Here is a 15376-nt window from a genome sequence, read left to right as displayed (position 1 = left end):
TGAGAGATAAGAGAGACTAATCTCCTCCAGGACACAGGACAGATTGCCAACCCCATCTCATCAGTCACACTTGCCAATCAGCCTCTTTACTGATAAACCCATCTGGGAGGGGTCTGGGAAGCAGGATGTAGAACGGGAGGCGATTAAGGCAGCACAATTATTGAGCAATTACAAAGCAGTGAATGGGAATAAGCTGCATGCTGCTTGCTGGAGATAGGAGGCAAGCCTTCTCCCCCCACAAAAACCCAGATAGGAATAGGATAAGGCTATGCTCCTTATTCTGAGGAGAGCACATTATCAACAGTCATACATTAGCCAGACTGGGGGACAAAGGGAAGCAGACAAAGGTAAATTTGGACATTTGAGGGCTAGTCAATCAATCTCCTTACAGTTTCAGTAACGGCTACCCAGCCAGTCATTTGAAACTAGTTACAGGCTTAAAATGAAGTGTACAAGTCAAATATCCAAGTCCATTAATGGAGATAAGGCACAACACACCTAAACAAAGATGAAGAATATAGACAGGCTCAAAGACTTCTCTGCATGCAAGGTAAATATTTGCCAAGAATGCTTCTTATTTATAGTATTTTCAGTAAATTGTTGTAAAACATTATTAATAACCCATGCTACCAAATGTGATTCTTTGAGGTCACAGCAGAGCTGTTTTGTTTCTAAAATGACACAGATATAAAAGACGACTAGATAAGCAGAAACAAAAGTGACATCCAACAGCACACAAAATTTTTATGACAGATGGGAAAACTGAATCCCAAATTTAAACTGAAAAGTATTATGCAGAATCTCATCACTAAAACCTCATTCCAAGTTTTATCCATGCTATTATGTGTGCATATATCAAATTACAGGACTGAGCCATCGAGGGTTTTTGACATACACATTGATTTGTCACACCTTGAAAGTGAAGACACTCTAAATATTCACATGCAAACATGCATACTCGGCAAGATGTTGATGTATTCACATTTCTCTTCCACCCTGCCCAAAATTGGGCAACGGATTTGCTCAAAAACTGGCCTCCAACTGTGAGGTGAGAAGATGCATAAATTAAGACTAACCAGAAATTATATTCTCTGGGATATTCAAATTATTCTGAGATTATTCAGATCTTTACATAAATCAAAACTGAAACAAGTCTCAAATTACTTACTCTAGCATAATTCAGTAGCTCATGCACACCCCCCAAACACTCAACATACTCTAGCAGTGCCTAAATACTCCCAGCTGTCCATCTGAGAAAGCAAATTTCTAATAGACAAAGGAAACAGAAACCATCCTTATAAAATGGAAGCTCTTGAATGTGCAATACTTGCCTGGAGGGTCCTGCTAAGGTAACAGTGGCGTAGGGATCACATTGCCCATTCACAATGGGAAGCCCTTGGCACTCCAAAACTCTAGAAAACAAGAAAATTAAGACAAATTAATTAAATTGAAAGAGACTGGAGTGAAAATTAAAGCAAAGCATTTTCATAGTTTTCTTTTCATAATACTTTACACTAGGGAATTGAAATGTCACTAAGCAGAAACATTTAATTTATACCTGAACATGAAAACAGATTTTGTTCTTAAATACTAGCTTTAGTAGGGTCAAAAATACTGTTAAATGACTGAGAAACCTTAAGTCAAAGGATTCTTATTATGCAAGCTCAGCAACTGAAGGTTCATGAAGTAGGAGTCTGCTGTCAAGATGGGAGCTGTCAGCACTTTAAAATTCTGTGACAACTTATTCACCAAAATACATAACCAGAATTTACGTCTGTAACAGAAGATTAAAAAAACCCCACACAGACAGATCCCAGAAGTAGTTAAGTAACTTCTCAGAATAACATTCATGAAGACCTCAGTGCTTTTGCAAAACTTGGCATGGGCTTATTTGTAAAGGTGTGTTAATTACATATCAGGAAACAACATGACACAGCCAGCCTTCTCCATGTTCAGCAGCTCTGCAGTCAAGTAGCAACAAAGACACTGGAGGGACAAAATGGAACAAACTGGGGTTTGCTGCACACAGTGGTGGGAAAGCTGCACTTTTGCACTCTCATTTCAACATCTCTTTGGAGAAAAAAAACCCAGAGTAATAGGAAGAAAAAACCCAACATGGCTCCCCTGAAAAGTGAAAAAATGTTGCATGTTTCAGAAGTTAAAACCTACTGAAGAATGCAGTACCATCTGGAAACACAGACAAGCCGTTTCCAAGACTCTCTCTCCTGCAACAAGTTCTGCTTCCAACAGGTAACCTGCTGGGCTAATGTATTTGCACAGTTTTAACTGGAAAATTTCAGTGAAGACAAACTGTGAAGCTCTTTGGGCAAGTCAGTAGTACTACCACTGCGGTGTGAAATATCATGCAAAATTCTGGGTGCTGTAACATCACATGAAAACCAATATCCTTTTTACTGTTTTCAGTGACAGTAACTTCAATGCAAAACAATATTAAGATGACCAATAGAGAAAAAAAATCAGTAACAGATAGTGTTCCACAATTTCATCCACAAGGCAAGTTATTTGGTAGCACACAAGGTAGACTGTAAATACAGCTTAACCATAGGCCTATTACTACTTACTCTCCATGAAGGGAGAAAAAAAGTAATATTCTGCATCAATACAGGAACGATTTTTGTACCACAGACGGTACAGTCTAGATAGGTTCATGCACAGGTAGCTGAAATAATACATTACATTCATAGCTGAACTGTCCTACCCATGGATCCTCAGAATGAAGGCTAAGCTATCTTTCAATATAGACAGCACCCAAAAACACTCTCACCCACAAGCTTCTCAGTTGCACAGCCCTAACCTAGATGACTCCTCATTGCTAATTCACTAACACCAGTACAAAATTATGTTCTGTTTTCTGGAGATGCAAGTGAAATCATAGATGAAAACCACAGAGAGAGTTAGGAAAAGCCTGGATTGCATAGGCAATGTGCTGCTTTCATTTCTGGACTTCTATTATTTCACTACAAGTTTACCATCCACACAGAGAGAATTTAGAAGCCTCTGAACCACCTAGTTTGACCACATATCTGATACTGCAGAGTGCTACAACACAGACAGTGAAATCCAAGCCACAGATTCTACCCCAGCACCAGCTGGAAACACATGGTGCAAGCTTCAGGAACCCTCAAAATCAAGCAACGCACAAAACACGTGATTTGGTTGCCTCAATGCAATGCATACAGTGCCATTTGAGATGACTTAGTTTCTTCTACCATCCCTTGCTGCTGCTCCAGAGAGGCAGGAGGTACCCATGAAACATGTAAATTTGTGAGCTCCACATCTCGCAGAGGCCTCATAAATATACCAGATGCCTGTTTTCAAGCAGCCAAATCCTACTCCAAATTCACCCAGCCTACCTTACAGAGAAAGTGTAGAATAAGCTTTTTTTTTGTACATGTAATAATACAAATACTCAAAATTGTAAGGGAAATGCCACTTTTTAAATCTAAAAAGGGCAGATGAGAACAGAAAGAACATTACGGAGAACTTTACACTGTAGCCATCCTATAGAGTATCTGTCAGTGCAGGAGGAAAAACCAGTAAGTACCAGAAGAAAGTTTTTATGGAGAGGCAGGTGCACCTTGATTTTCATACAAGTAAGGGACAGACCACTTTCCTTCCACTGGTCTTTATACTAGTAGGACCATATTCAGAGCAGAAACACTTTGCCAGTGAGCTACAGCAGGACTGCTGATAACTCTTTCAGGATGGCAGATGTAGCTTGAACAGATTCCTATTTAACAGAACAACTGTACAACAAGTGCCAGTGTCAAACCAAACCCCCCCGTTCTAGTCCTTCCTTAAAGCAGTCTGAAGTTCCTTAAAATGAAATAGTAACTCAATGGCTTTATAGAAGTCAGCCAATTTTCTGCTGATGATGAATGGCTTCCGAGCAAGCTCTCATCCATATGGGAAGAACTAGGTGAAATTTAAACAGTCAGAGCATGTGGCCAGAGAGAGTATGACTCCTGTTTCAGTAAAAGCAGTTCTTTCCAGAGTATGTAGAAAGTGATCCCAGAAAGCATAATCTACACTAGAGGACATACAGTTTGCAAATCACTACACAAACAAAACTGAAAATTAAAAAAAAAAAAAACCACAGATGAATCTGAATGATGAAAAGTGTGAACTCACCCAAACAAAAAATATGCATACCCTAACTGTACACATATACAATGACAGGATCCATTCTAATATTGCCACATATAAGAATTTAAGGTTTTTCTTGTGGATAGCCCTCTGTTATCACATCAATCATCAGCAATGGCTAAAAAGGCAAGCAGTATCACCAGCTGGTTGGAGAGAACACAGCAAGGTACATCACCAGATGCCTACGATTTGAATTGTGTGTGCTCTCCAGAACACATGGAGAAGAACAACAGATGGCTTCTAATCACTCATAGCTCTCCCAGCTCTGTACCCTCCAGCTCAGAAAACAGAAGTCACCCATCCACAAACAGCTTACAAAATCATGAATGGTGTGAAGAACATTTCCTCACAAAATAAGAATTATGGGGCACACAACAAAATTACCAGACAGAAAGTTTAAAAATAAACAAAAGGAAGTACTTTTTCTATACAATGAAATTGCAAAACTTATTGTCATGAAGTGTCGTGGAGGCTGAAAGAATACGTGGATTAAAACCAGCACTACAAGAACTCATGGAGTGTAGGTTCGTAGGCAGCTATTAAAACTTAATGGTTCAGAAGCCTCCTTCAGCTCAGGAAATCCCAAACTGCTGATCAGGAAGGGTGCAACACTGGAGCAATCATACCACTTGAAATATCACTCACAAGCAAGTACCAGAAACAGTACCAGGCTAGACTAGATGGGCATTTTACACACTAGGTAAGTTGTTCTGTTCTCTGGGGAAAAAGCAAAAACAAAAGGAAAAAAAGAAAAGGAATAAAACAAAATACACAGATGTTCTTGTGCAGTCATGATGACTTAAGAGTAAGATGCTTCTTTGTGCACAGCTGGAATAAGAAAAGCAAAAACAACCTTGAAAGAAAAAAAAATGTGGAAAAACAGGAAACAGCCAACAGATTGTATCACAAGCCTTTCAGGTGATTTAAAAGCAGTTATTGTCTAAGAATGCTGAAGAAATCAGGCAAAAGACTGAAGACTTGGGATTTTGAGGAAGGAAGGCTGTGTTTGGAAAGATGCTCATTCTGGTTTGTCTCTTACAAAGCATTATGAGGAGAAACAATAAAATTCAACAATGCACAGGTCTGGTTGCCTCATATTAGAACACTCTCCTTAGCTACAGGATACTGCAATGTTGGGGCTGCTTTTGTTACAGCCATTTTCTTCAGTCGTGGGAAAGTTGCTAAGTCAATTAACGCTCCTCCTCTCCCAGCCTGGTACCAAAACACTGGCTTCACTTGGCAAGCAGGAAAAGAGCTAGAAAAAAATGTCAGCTACTCAGAGACAATAAAATGGAATCTCAATTCTGCCACATGGCCATCACATTATTTAGACTGACAGTTCATATCTGGATTAGACGAAAAAGAAAAAAAGAGTGTAATAAAGGTATCATCTTGGGTGTTACAGCGGGGATACTGCAACACGTGTATCAGACAACGAGGCCCGTGGAAAAGAAATATCTATGGACGGATTCTTGGTAGATGTTTCAGAGATGTTTATTTCTCCAGCCGCATGGCCGGGGCTCTGCCGAGGAATTGCGGCAATCACGGGACCCGAGGGTCCCTGCCCGCGCAGGGGAACACAAACCAAGCAATGGGGAACGAGGCTGAGCAGGGGCAGGGAAACCCCGTGTCTCCCCCCCAGGGCCCCTCTCCCAGGACCCCACGGCAGGGGGAGGAGACCCCAACACTTGGGAAAGGGGGGCATAGTGGGAGGCAGTGAAGAAAGCCAGTAAAAATAAAACACCCTTGCTCTAGTCATCTGCAAAATTAACGTAACTTACACATACTAGAATAATGAAAAAAAGCCTAGACAACCAAGATCATTCAAGAATTACAAGTCAACTCATCAGACCCTAGAGAAAAAAAATTGTCTGGTGGCTGCCAGAATCTCTTCTACCCAACTGGTAATTTCTCACCATTAGCTGTCTGGAGCCCAGCTGGGATAGAGTGAGCCACCCCTCACAGCTTGCCTGGCTGGGCAGAGCTAAGGTTAGTGCTGGGTCATATGAGAAAGCTCTCAATGCAGCTGCCTCACTATATTTTGCTTGTGGTTTATAAAATGAATAGGTTTCAAGAAACAAGGCAGTTCAGTTTTCAACGTGGCTCATGACCAAACCTTCAGAAGAGTAAATAAGCTATGGAAAATTCCCAGTGGGTAAGAGAAAAACCTCAAAAACCTAAACACACCATAAGCATGCCCTTGTGCCTACAGAAGCTGAGAGGGTGGCAGGAGCAGAAGATCTTGAAAAAAAAAGAAAGAGATTTTTCAACAAAGACTAAGCAGCTCATATCTGACAGCACAGGCATTTCCTCTGCCTCTGGGTAGCCAACTAAGCAGTGTGGGCTGTAATCTCTGACAGCCCCTACACAAACATACTCAAAACCAGGCTTAACACAGGTGAGCAACACCAGAATGATCCAAGCCCACAGGCATTCCATGCTCCTTCCCTGAAACTGCAAAAATTGTTTAAGAATTACAGGCTTTGTGATTAGTCCAAGATGCACATGTGTCATCAGCCTCCTTGTGTGCCAGAATGGACAACCAAGGCAAAAACAGACAAAGAAAAGAAACCAGAAGAGACATAGCTGTTCTTAAAACTCGCATGTGTATTTACTGTTTTTCCAGAATAAATCACGTCCAGTCTACCAAGTCAGGCTCACTTGTTTCCCCACTTTCAGCCTACAGGAGGGACTAGCACACCATTCTCACTCTCTCTTCTCAAATCAGACAGTTTTCTCACTGCGATTCCTCAAGAGAAAATAAATACATCATTTTTTTTTCTATACAACTGCTTTCTATAGCTGTACCATGTATTTTAATTGCTTGGTTCCTGGGATCAATATATATACTTTGCAATTTTACTCATCCATCTTGCCATTCCTCTATTTCCAGCCTCTGTATGTTCCACCTCTCTTTCATTTCTTTATCTTATTTTCTTGGCCATACTCGAGTTCTGCTCTGCATTATTTTAAAGATGAGAGACTTCCTCCTTGCTTGCTCTAGTGATCTAATGGTTACTTGAACACTCAGTACTTTGTGAGGTAAGCCTGACCAGACAAGCACCAACAAAGCAAACTTGTGGTAGATTTGTCAGAACTGTCATCAAAACAATGTATTTTTGGCTTATGCTAAGTACTTGTTTGGTAAAGTACATTCCCCAGAGCTGGGTATATGACTTAGCTTCTCAAGTCTCTCTAGATCTCTTTTTTTCCTTCCCAATTTTTCTTTTCTACTGACTAGAGTCATCTCGTAATATATGTACTATCCTGAGTACTTTGTCTTCCAAGGATAATAGAACACCTCTAAATAGTCTCTCCTTGTGACTGGGCTTCTCATGGCACATAAAATAAGGCTATTAATCTTTAACTTCATAATAGAGCAGTCCAGTCTTTTTTCCTAGTCTGACAGCAAAGAGGTGGTGTCCTTTCCTTGCAATGTTCAGTTCATTCCTGAATGTTCTTTTCTTTCGGTGCAGCTTTGCACCACGAGCTGAGCTCCTTACTCATTCCCAGTGGTTTAAGAGGAACTTTGATGTAATGCTGCATGACAGATTTTCATGTACACCTTGGCCAACCTCACATCTGTGTGGGCACATGGTAGCTGCTCTCAGACCAGTGAACTGACTTATGCCTTCCACCACAAGCAGGAATTATTACCAGGCCTCCTTCTTATTCCCTTTATCATAGCCTTAATAAACCAGTTATATTCACGTGTTGCAGAGGGGCTTTGAATGCAACTGCATTCACCACTAATAAGCAGAAAGGTGCTATGTCTAGCTCAGAAAATTCCCTGAATCTTAAATTTTTGGAGGCCAGGAGAGTGTGTCACTGTATGACTGCTCTCATAATTCTTCATCTCCTCGACAGACTCAGCATCCTGGGCTGAGTCCGACCAAATGCGACATCTGAACTGCTGTTTGTGCACCTTCAGACAAGCCTTGCACTTCCCCTTCACTTCCACAAAGTAATCTACTGGATCTCCACTGAGGACTTAACATAAACACACAACCCATTTTTGTCAAGAGGCTGACCAAGAGGCCAGTTTCTTCCAGAATAAGACAAAAATTTTTACAGTTGACTCAATCCTGGTTTTAAATTCCACTCTGCCTTCATCATCAAAAATACTACAATTATTACATCCCAATCTTCTCAAAATTTCTCTACCAATCTATACTCTGACTTTAACTTGACCCTGTCCCCACAGAACAAGGAAGCTAAGAATACTGAATCCACATATTGAATCAAATCCTTGTCCTCTGGATGATCATCTGAAGCTGAAGGATCATGCCCACTCCCAGTAAGTGAACTCCAGTAAAAGAAGAATTCAAAAGTGCCTATTCCTTTGACTTTCAGAAGTGGTTGGTCTATTTGCACCAAAACAAGATTTCCTACTATTCTTCTCACCTGAATGTTATTCTGTACTGTGAACAGACCAGTTTCCTCTGATAGCAGTTCTGACATCCCGGGAATTGCCTGCAATGATGTGCTCTGGTTCACCTTCAAGTTATGTCCCGCACAGGCACAAAATGCTACAGCACTGTGTAGTGTCTGGTGACCACTGACCATGCCACTACAGTAGAATGAACCAGGGAAAGGAAAGGATGGAACAATGTCCAAGTGGATATAGCCATACTGAACAAAATACATCAATATTTGCTTTATCATCGTGAGTTTTCCAGACATTTTCCCATTACATTCTTTCATCTCTCCAGGAAACCTGAAACCAGAGTCTTTACCCAATCCTCATCCACACTGCTGCTCTCCAGTCTATCCTCCCACCACTCTTACTGCCCCTCCAGGAAAACCACTCTCCTCCAGGAACTCCAGCAGTACCTTATTTTCCCTGGATAATACCCTCCTCCTTCTGAGTTTATTTTGTGAACAAACAAGTTCTGGCTTACAATCAAAAATAAACACTTGCCATCTCCTTAACACTGGAGAGGATTAACAATTAACTGGAGCTACTTCCCCCCCCTTCATATGGCAATGCATTCTGCCACATAGGTCCGTGGCACTAAATGAAATCCTGCCCCATTCACACAAATGGCACTTCACCTGGACCAGCAATTTACTCAATGCGTATTCCCTTAGAATAAAGACTGTACAGCATTTGAGGCACTGACTCTGAAACACTTATATACAAAATACATTAGACACTCAAAACTACTCCAACAGGCAACTATTTTGGTTTTTTTTCCCCCAAAGCCTCTATGGCAAAAGCACAACAGAAACCTTGAAACTGAGATTACAGCTGCAACCCCATGTAAGCACTACCCTTTCTTCCCCATTTCCAGTTCAATTGAAAACACAGTCAAACACTATTTAAACACGTTCTTAAACCCATGTTACCCTGAACAGATTCCTTCCTAAACTGACCTGCAACAGTTTTTGCAGCCTCATGCACCACACAGATTAGCTTTTGGTCTTAAGTGGAAAGCTCTGTATGCTCAAAATTTCTGTCTCACACACACGATTCTTGTTAACAGAAGGCTGTCAATGGTGATTTCCTTCAGAGAGAGAAAAGGAAGAGGAACTGACTGCTAGTGTCTGGGTTCAAGCAAAAATTTCTTTTGCAGTTATTTTACTGAAGATATTTTATAGTAAAACAGGGACAAATATTCATACAAAGCCAACAAACAACATATAGAAAGCAAGTGAAAGCTAATGAGCACAGCCCCTACTTCCCCATTCTAAACCAAATCCTATTACAGATATTACAGTAAAACTACATCCAATGCAAAAAAAACCCCCTACTTCATTAAATATAAGGAAGGGACATATACATCACTAAAACCAGTATCACTTCAAATAAACTGCAAACTTCTCATGTCATTAAACATCTACACATTTAAAAACAGATTTTTTTCTGCTATTAATATGGGAGCTGTCCTCCATAGTACGGTTCAAAACATCCCATTTGCTTCCCAATATCCGCTCTAGAAAGACCTTTAACAGCACACATTTACGGAGTACCATCTGTACTCTCTACTAAAGAGACCAGACTAAAAAGTGTGTGTCAGCCATCCTGTTCTCGCAGGACAAGGACTTAATCCATTAGTAGTTAAGCCAGTTTATGAGCCAATTACAGGAGAGTTGCAAGCTTCCTAAAAGCCTCTTCAGAAAACTCTTCATATATGTCAATATTAAAAAATGGTTAAATTATCCCTTATGACAGTGCCCTGAGGCTTTAAGCAGATACACAAGCTCACTGAAATTTTGAACCACACTGACTTAGTGACTATTCCTGGCACTGACATCATCATTTCCTTCTGCCTTGGTCTCAGACTGGCAACCCCAGCTATTAACAGGGAACAAGAGCTTAACAACAGGAGAGAAAAGAGAAAGGCTAAGCAAGGAGAAGTTATTTCTAGTACATGCTAATATTCAGAGAAGACAAAAGACTCAAATAAAAGTTAAAGCAAAGCAAGCAGTATATAAAAATAATAATGGAATAGCAGAACAAAATTAGAGGTACAATCAGGAAAGGATAAATGTGCTTAATGATGGTACTATATTGATTCTTGTAGGGGCAAGTGAAGAAATTTGAATTTCATGCAGTATGGCAGGGAGCCAAGGAATGGGTTAACACATCAAGGCAGTTGCAGAAGCTAAAGCAGCACAGTGGGAAATGCAAGAGGAATGAAGCACAAAACAGCAACAATTACAATACACAGCAAATTATTAGAGCCCAGCCAGCAGCTTTAGCTGAGCCAACTGTGGCCTGTAGCAATCCTAAATGGAAGCAATGAGATCCTGTCTGTACAGGCTGATAAGAAAAGAAAGACCAAAAGGCAGCATGAGAGTCAGAGGAAGAAAGGCTCCTATGGCTAAATAATGAAGCCAGACTCTGACACAAAAATCTCCCATGTAATTTTTATTTGCTTGGAAAGGTATATTGGTCTGTGTATGGGATATACAGGTTTTATGGAAAGAAAACTGCAGTGAGATCTGACTTGAGACCTGTCCAACTTTAACCTGCTCCCAGGAAGGAGCTGCAGGCACACAGCACAATCCCACCTGTCACTGTGTACATGCACGAGCACATAAGCAAACAAAAGAAACTGCACAAACGTGCCCTGACTTTTCCCCTCCACCAGCCACAGGAGGCCAGAAGCATCTACAACTATTAAATGTTTGATACCCACATGAAGAGAAGGAAGACAAAATGAAGAAGCTGTTGGAATGACTGACATTCATCCCTAAGACAGAGTGTGATACATGGCAGAGCAGAAGTTACCAAGAAATCACCCAAAAGCTTTTGAGCCTATTGGCAGGAATCTGATTATGAAGTAAAAAGATAAGGAAAAGGTTAAAAGCAGAAGCTTTAAAGAACTTATGACAGAGAGAAGGAAATAAGGCACCCTGGTGGGGAGTGGGTAGGTGTGAGAGTGGGGGTATTCAACTCTAAGAAACAGAAGAGCTAAACAGAAGCAGCTCGTCCTACGGCTTTCCTGCCTAGCTGGTGAGCAAGAGTTTCCTCCCAAGAAACAAGTCAAACAGATATCCCAGGCTGGCCATAGACAGTAATTTAGACATGCTGGTAAGTGATCTGAACTGACAGACACCTGGAACAACTGGGAGAACATGAAGAATAGCAAATTGGAAAAGAGCATCTAAATCACATGCCATTACACATTTGAACCACAGGGCCCAACAACCCAGAACTCCTGGGCCAAGAGAATGCATCAGCTGAGATGGGGGATGGACACAGGAATGGAAGACAGGGGAATGAGATGGTTTAATGAAAGCCATAGTACCAACAGAATGTAAACCCAGCCAAGCTTCTTCTCATTCCTACCCAATCCAAGTATAATGATTTCTCTACTAAATAAATTACTGAATACTCTTCCACATAGACTTTCACATCATATGTTTAATTAGATGTAGTAACAAATACACCTTTCTAAATGAAAGCAAAACAAAAATAGGTTGCAATTTATAAAGAAAAGAAGTAATTATTCGTGGAACTACAAAGCAATCAAAGGTGCCTTCAAACACTTCACAAAGACTACAGTCTTCTGTAATGAGAATGGCTTGGCACACCTGAGGTAGGTGGAACCTTTAATGCTTTAAAAAACTCAACTTCAAACAACTCAGAACAACTCTTGATTACATTTATGTGAATAATCAGACAATTTTGGACCTTGATTAACAATAATTATTATTAAAGGGCAGTGATTTTTGCTACACTTTGCAATACTTTCATTAAGGAATTCAAATTAAGTTGATTCATCAGCCCTGCTGAGACCTGATGGCAGTTATGTTGCCAACTAAGTTCCAAAGTAATGCTGATACACTGAATTTGTTTTGATAAGAGAACTGGGCTAAGGCTATACAAATTGTGTCACAATGAACACAAAAATGCTCTCCAACTAGAATTCACAAAATAATCTTAATAACTTGATTCTGTCAAGATTTACATATCTAAAAAGATGTTAATGTATCTCATTCCGACTACGGACAACGAAGTAACCAAACACAGGAGGCAAAAAATAAAAAAACACGCAGTATTTAACACTAAAATCATGGCATTATATCCTCAAAAACTGCCCTTTATTTAAAAAAATATAAACCCAACCCAAACCAGAAAGATTCCATTTAAATCAGATACACCAAGTCTGTGAAAGGCGGGAAGCAGAACAGTGTGTTTTTTAGTAAAGCAAATAGCAACATATAAAACAAGCTTGTTAAGTTTCATTTACCTACATTTTTTACACTGATGCAGACAGAGCTATAGATAGAATGGTTTGGGTTGGAAGGGACCTCAAAGATCATAAAGTTCCAACTCCCCTGCAACAGGCAAGGACACCTTTCACTAGACCAAGTTGCTCAAAGCCCCATCAAAGAAGCACAATCATCACAGGCATCAAAAGGCACATTTTTTAATACACTTTCCTATGAAATTAACTGAAAAACCCTTATCAATGTCCCTGACTTGGCCAAAGGAGAGATCAAACAGGATTCATAAACCATTTATTTCAATAACAGCTGTCACAGGATGGTGACTTGCCTAATTTGAATCATTCCTCTGGTCCTACAAGGAGATGTGCAACAGTGTTCTGTGCTATTCACACTGTGAATGTAATACAGAAATTCCACGAAGGATGTTTTGTGGCTTCTCTGTGGCAACACCAAAGAAAGTAAGTCCCCCAGACAGAATCTTCCATTAGCAGTGAAACCTCCTTAATAAAGCATCATCCTCTGCAATGCTACAACTGTAAAGCACCAGGCTCTTAAGGCTGTCCACAGTTTTAAGACGTTAGGAAAATACCTATGACTCCATAGTAGGACTGCCTGCTACTGAGTCATATCAGAGCAAAACCCAGAAGGTGCCTGGAGAGGAAGCCACAGACTTCTAACAGAAGACAAAATCCCTTTAACCTGTTTGATAGGAAAAAGCACCAGTTACGACTACCGGCACAATGAAAGCACAGCCAAATGGTAAACCTGGTAGTCTCTAAACTATGCAAAGCATTACACAAATTGTAAACCATTTCCACTGGCACACTATCCCATTTTACTGTCTACTCTGAAAGGTCAGTCATGTCATAGGTTTAGCTATGATACCTCATTCAAAGAAGAAATCTGCTTCACCAAGTGGTGGTTATACCATTGCTTACACAGCACTAATTCTCTAGAGATGAAAAGCAATGTAAAGTGTTCTTTATTAAAGTTTTTAGTGGCTTGTCACTTCAGATCATCTTATGGAAAAACAGGATGCAAATTAGGGCATAGTCAGATAGGCATGCTGGTATAACCAGCTGTTATTAGTAGCTCACATCAGCTTTTTAATTCCAGTTATTGCACAAACAGTTCATACTCGTGTTATGGCTATCTTCACAGTTTGGGACCAAAAGGGATCTTTGGGATCATGCAGTCTGGCCTCTTTCGAGACAGCGGTGAAAGCTCTCACCTAGTAAAGTTGTGCAACAAGTTTATGATGCCTACTTCAGTTTGAGAGCATGTTTCTTAAAAGCAATCAAGGCTTAATTCAAAGGAATCACAACTATTAAAATATCCTTACAATGTTCTACATGGAACCGTTTGCTGATTAATAATCATGACAAAAACAAACAAACAAACCCCCCATCCCCAATGGTTTTACTACTGGCTTCCCACTAGCCTTGAGCTTCCAAACACTGGTTATCACTTATGGTAGGAATAAGTAACCATCAATTCAGAAGGACTCTCTTCTAAATATTGTGCATACTGAGATTTCACAAATCAGCTAGGTTGGAAAAGACCTCCGAGATCATCCAGTCCAACTTACGACCTAACACCACCATGTCAACCAGACCATGGCACTCAGTGCCACATCCAGTCTTTTCTTAAACACCTCCGGGACAGTGACTCTGCCATCTCCCTGGGCAGCCTGTTCCAACACCCAATCACCCCTTCTGTGAAGAATTTCTTCCTAATGTCCAGCATAATCCTCCCCTGGCACAGCTTAAGTCTATGTCCTCTTGTCCTGTCACTGGCTGCCTGGGAGAAAAGGCCAACCCCCACCTGGCTTCACGCTCCTTTCAGGTGATTGTAGAGAGCAGTAAGGTCTCCCCTGAGCCTCCTCTTCTCCAGTCTGAACAACCCCAGCTTCCTCAGCTCCTCATCACAGGACATGCATTCCAGCCCCTCCACCAGCTCTGTTGCCCTTCTCTGGACACACTCCAGCACCTCAACGTCCTTCCTAAACTGAGGAGCACAGAACTGAACACAGTACTCAAGGTGTGGCCTGTATCGTTGGATTCGGCCCATCAATCCAGCCTAAGTCCCTCTGCAGAGCCCTTCTACCCTCCAGCACATCAACACTCTCCCCAGCTTGGTGTCATCAAAGCTTTTCCTGCAAAAATCAAACAGTCACTCACTGTAAGACATATTTACCAGCTCTTCTATTCTTCCTGTAGCTCTTCCATGAACACTTCTGAGTTTAACAGCATCCTTTTTAGCCTGGTCTCCTAAAGATAGAGGCTTAAGAGAAAATGCTTTCTGTCTGTATTTGTCAGTCAATCTCCTGCTGATGATTTTTTTTAATAAGTCGGCATTTTCCACAAAATTTGAATAAGTGGTAGAGATTTCAAAGGATACTCCAGTTCTACTAATTTTATTAAACTCAATGGCTATGCAGAGAAGAAACCACCCCTGGATGTCCCTAGAGAGGAAAGAGCTGCACACAGCAGTTCTCAGCAGCTTTTGACTGAACAGCACATTAATA

At 40.7% G+C, this 15376-nt stretch overlaps 1 protein-coding gene across 2 annotated transcripts in view; it reads right to left on the bottom strand.

Annotated features, from left to right (window-relative positions):
* The window catches only part of RASA3 (RAS p21 protein activator 3), a 131529-nt gene that overhangs the window by 32693 nt on the left and 83460 nt on the right, over nucleotides 1–15376 (bottom strand). For both annotated transcript variants that reach the window (XM_032100482.1, XM_032100483.1), the window contains exon 6: nucleotides 1332–1412. In XM_032100482.1, the coding sequence (XP_031956373.1) occupies nucleotides 1332–1412 (81 nt within the window). The remainder of the gene's footprint in view (nucleotides 1–1331; nucleotides 1413–15376) is intronic.

Source organism: Corvus moneduloides, chromosome 2, assembly GCF_009650955.1.
Source record: "Corvus moneduloides isolate bCorMon1 chromosome 2, bCorMon1.pri, whole genome shotgun sequence".
Taxonomy (NCBI): Eukaryota; Metazoa; Chordata; class Aves; order Passeriformes; family Corvidae; genus Corvus; species Corvus moneduloides.
The sequence above is the reverse complement of the archived record's forward strand: the minus strand, read 5'-3'. Positions and strand labels throughout refer to the sequence as shown.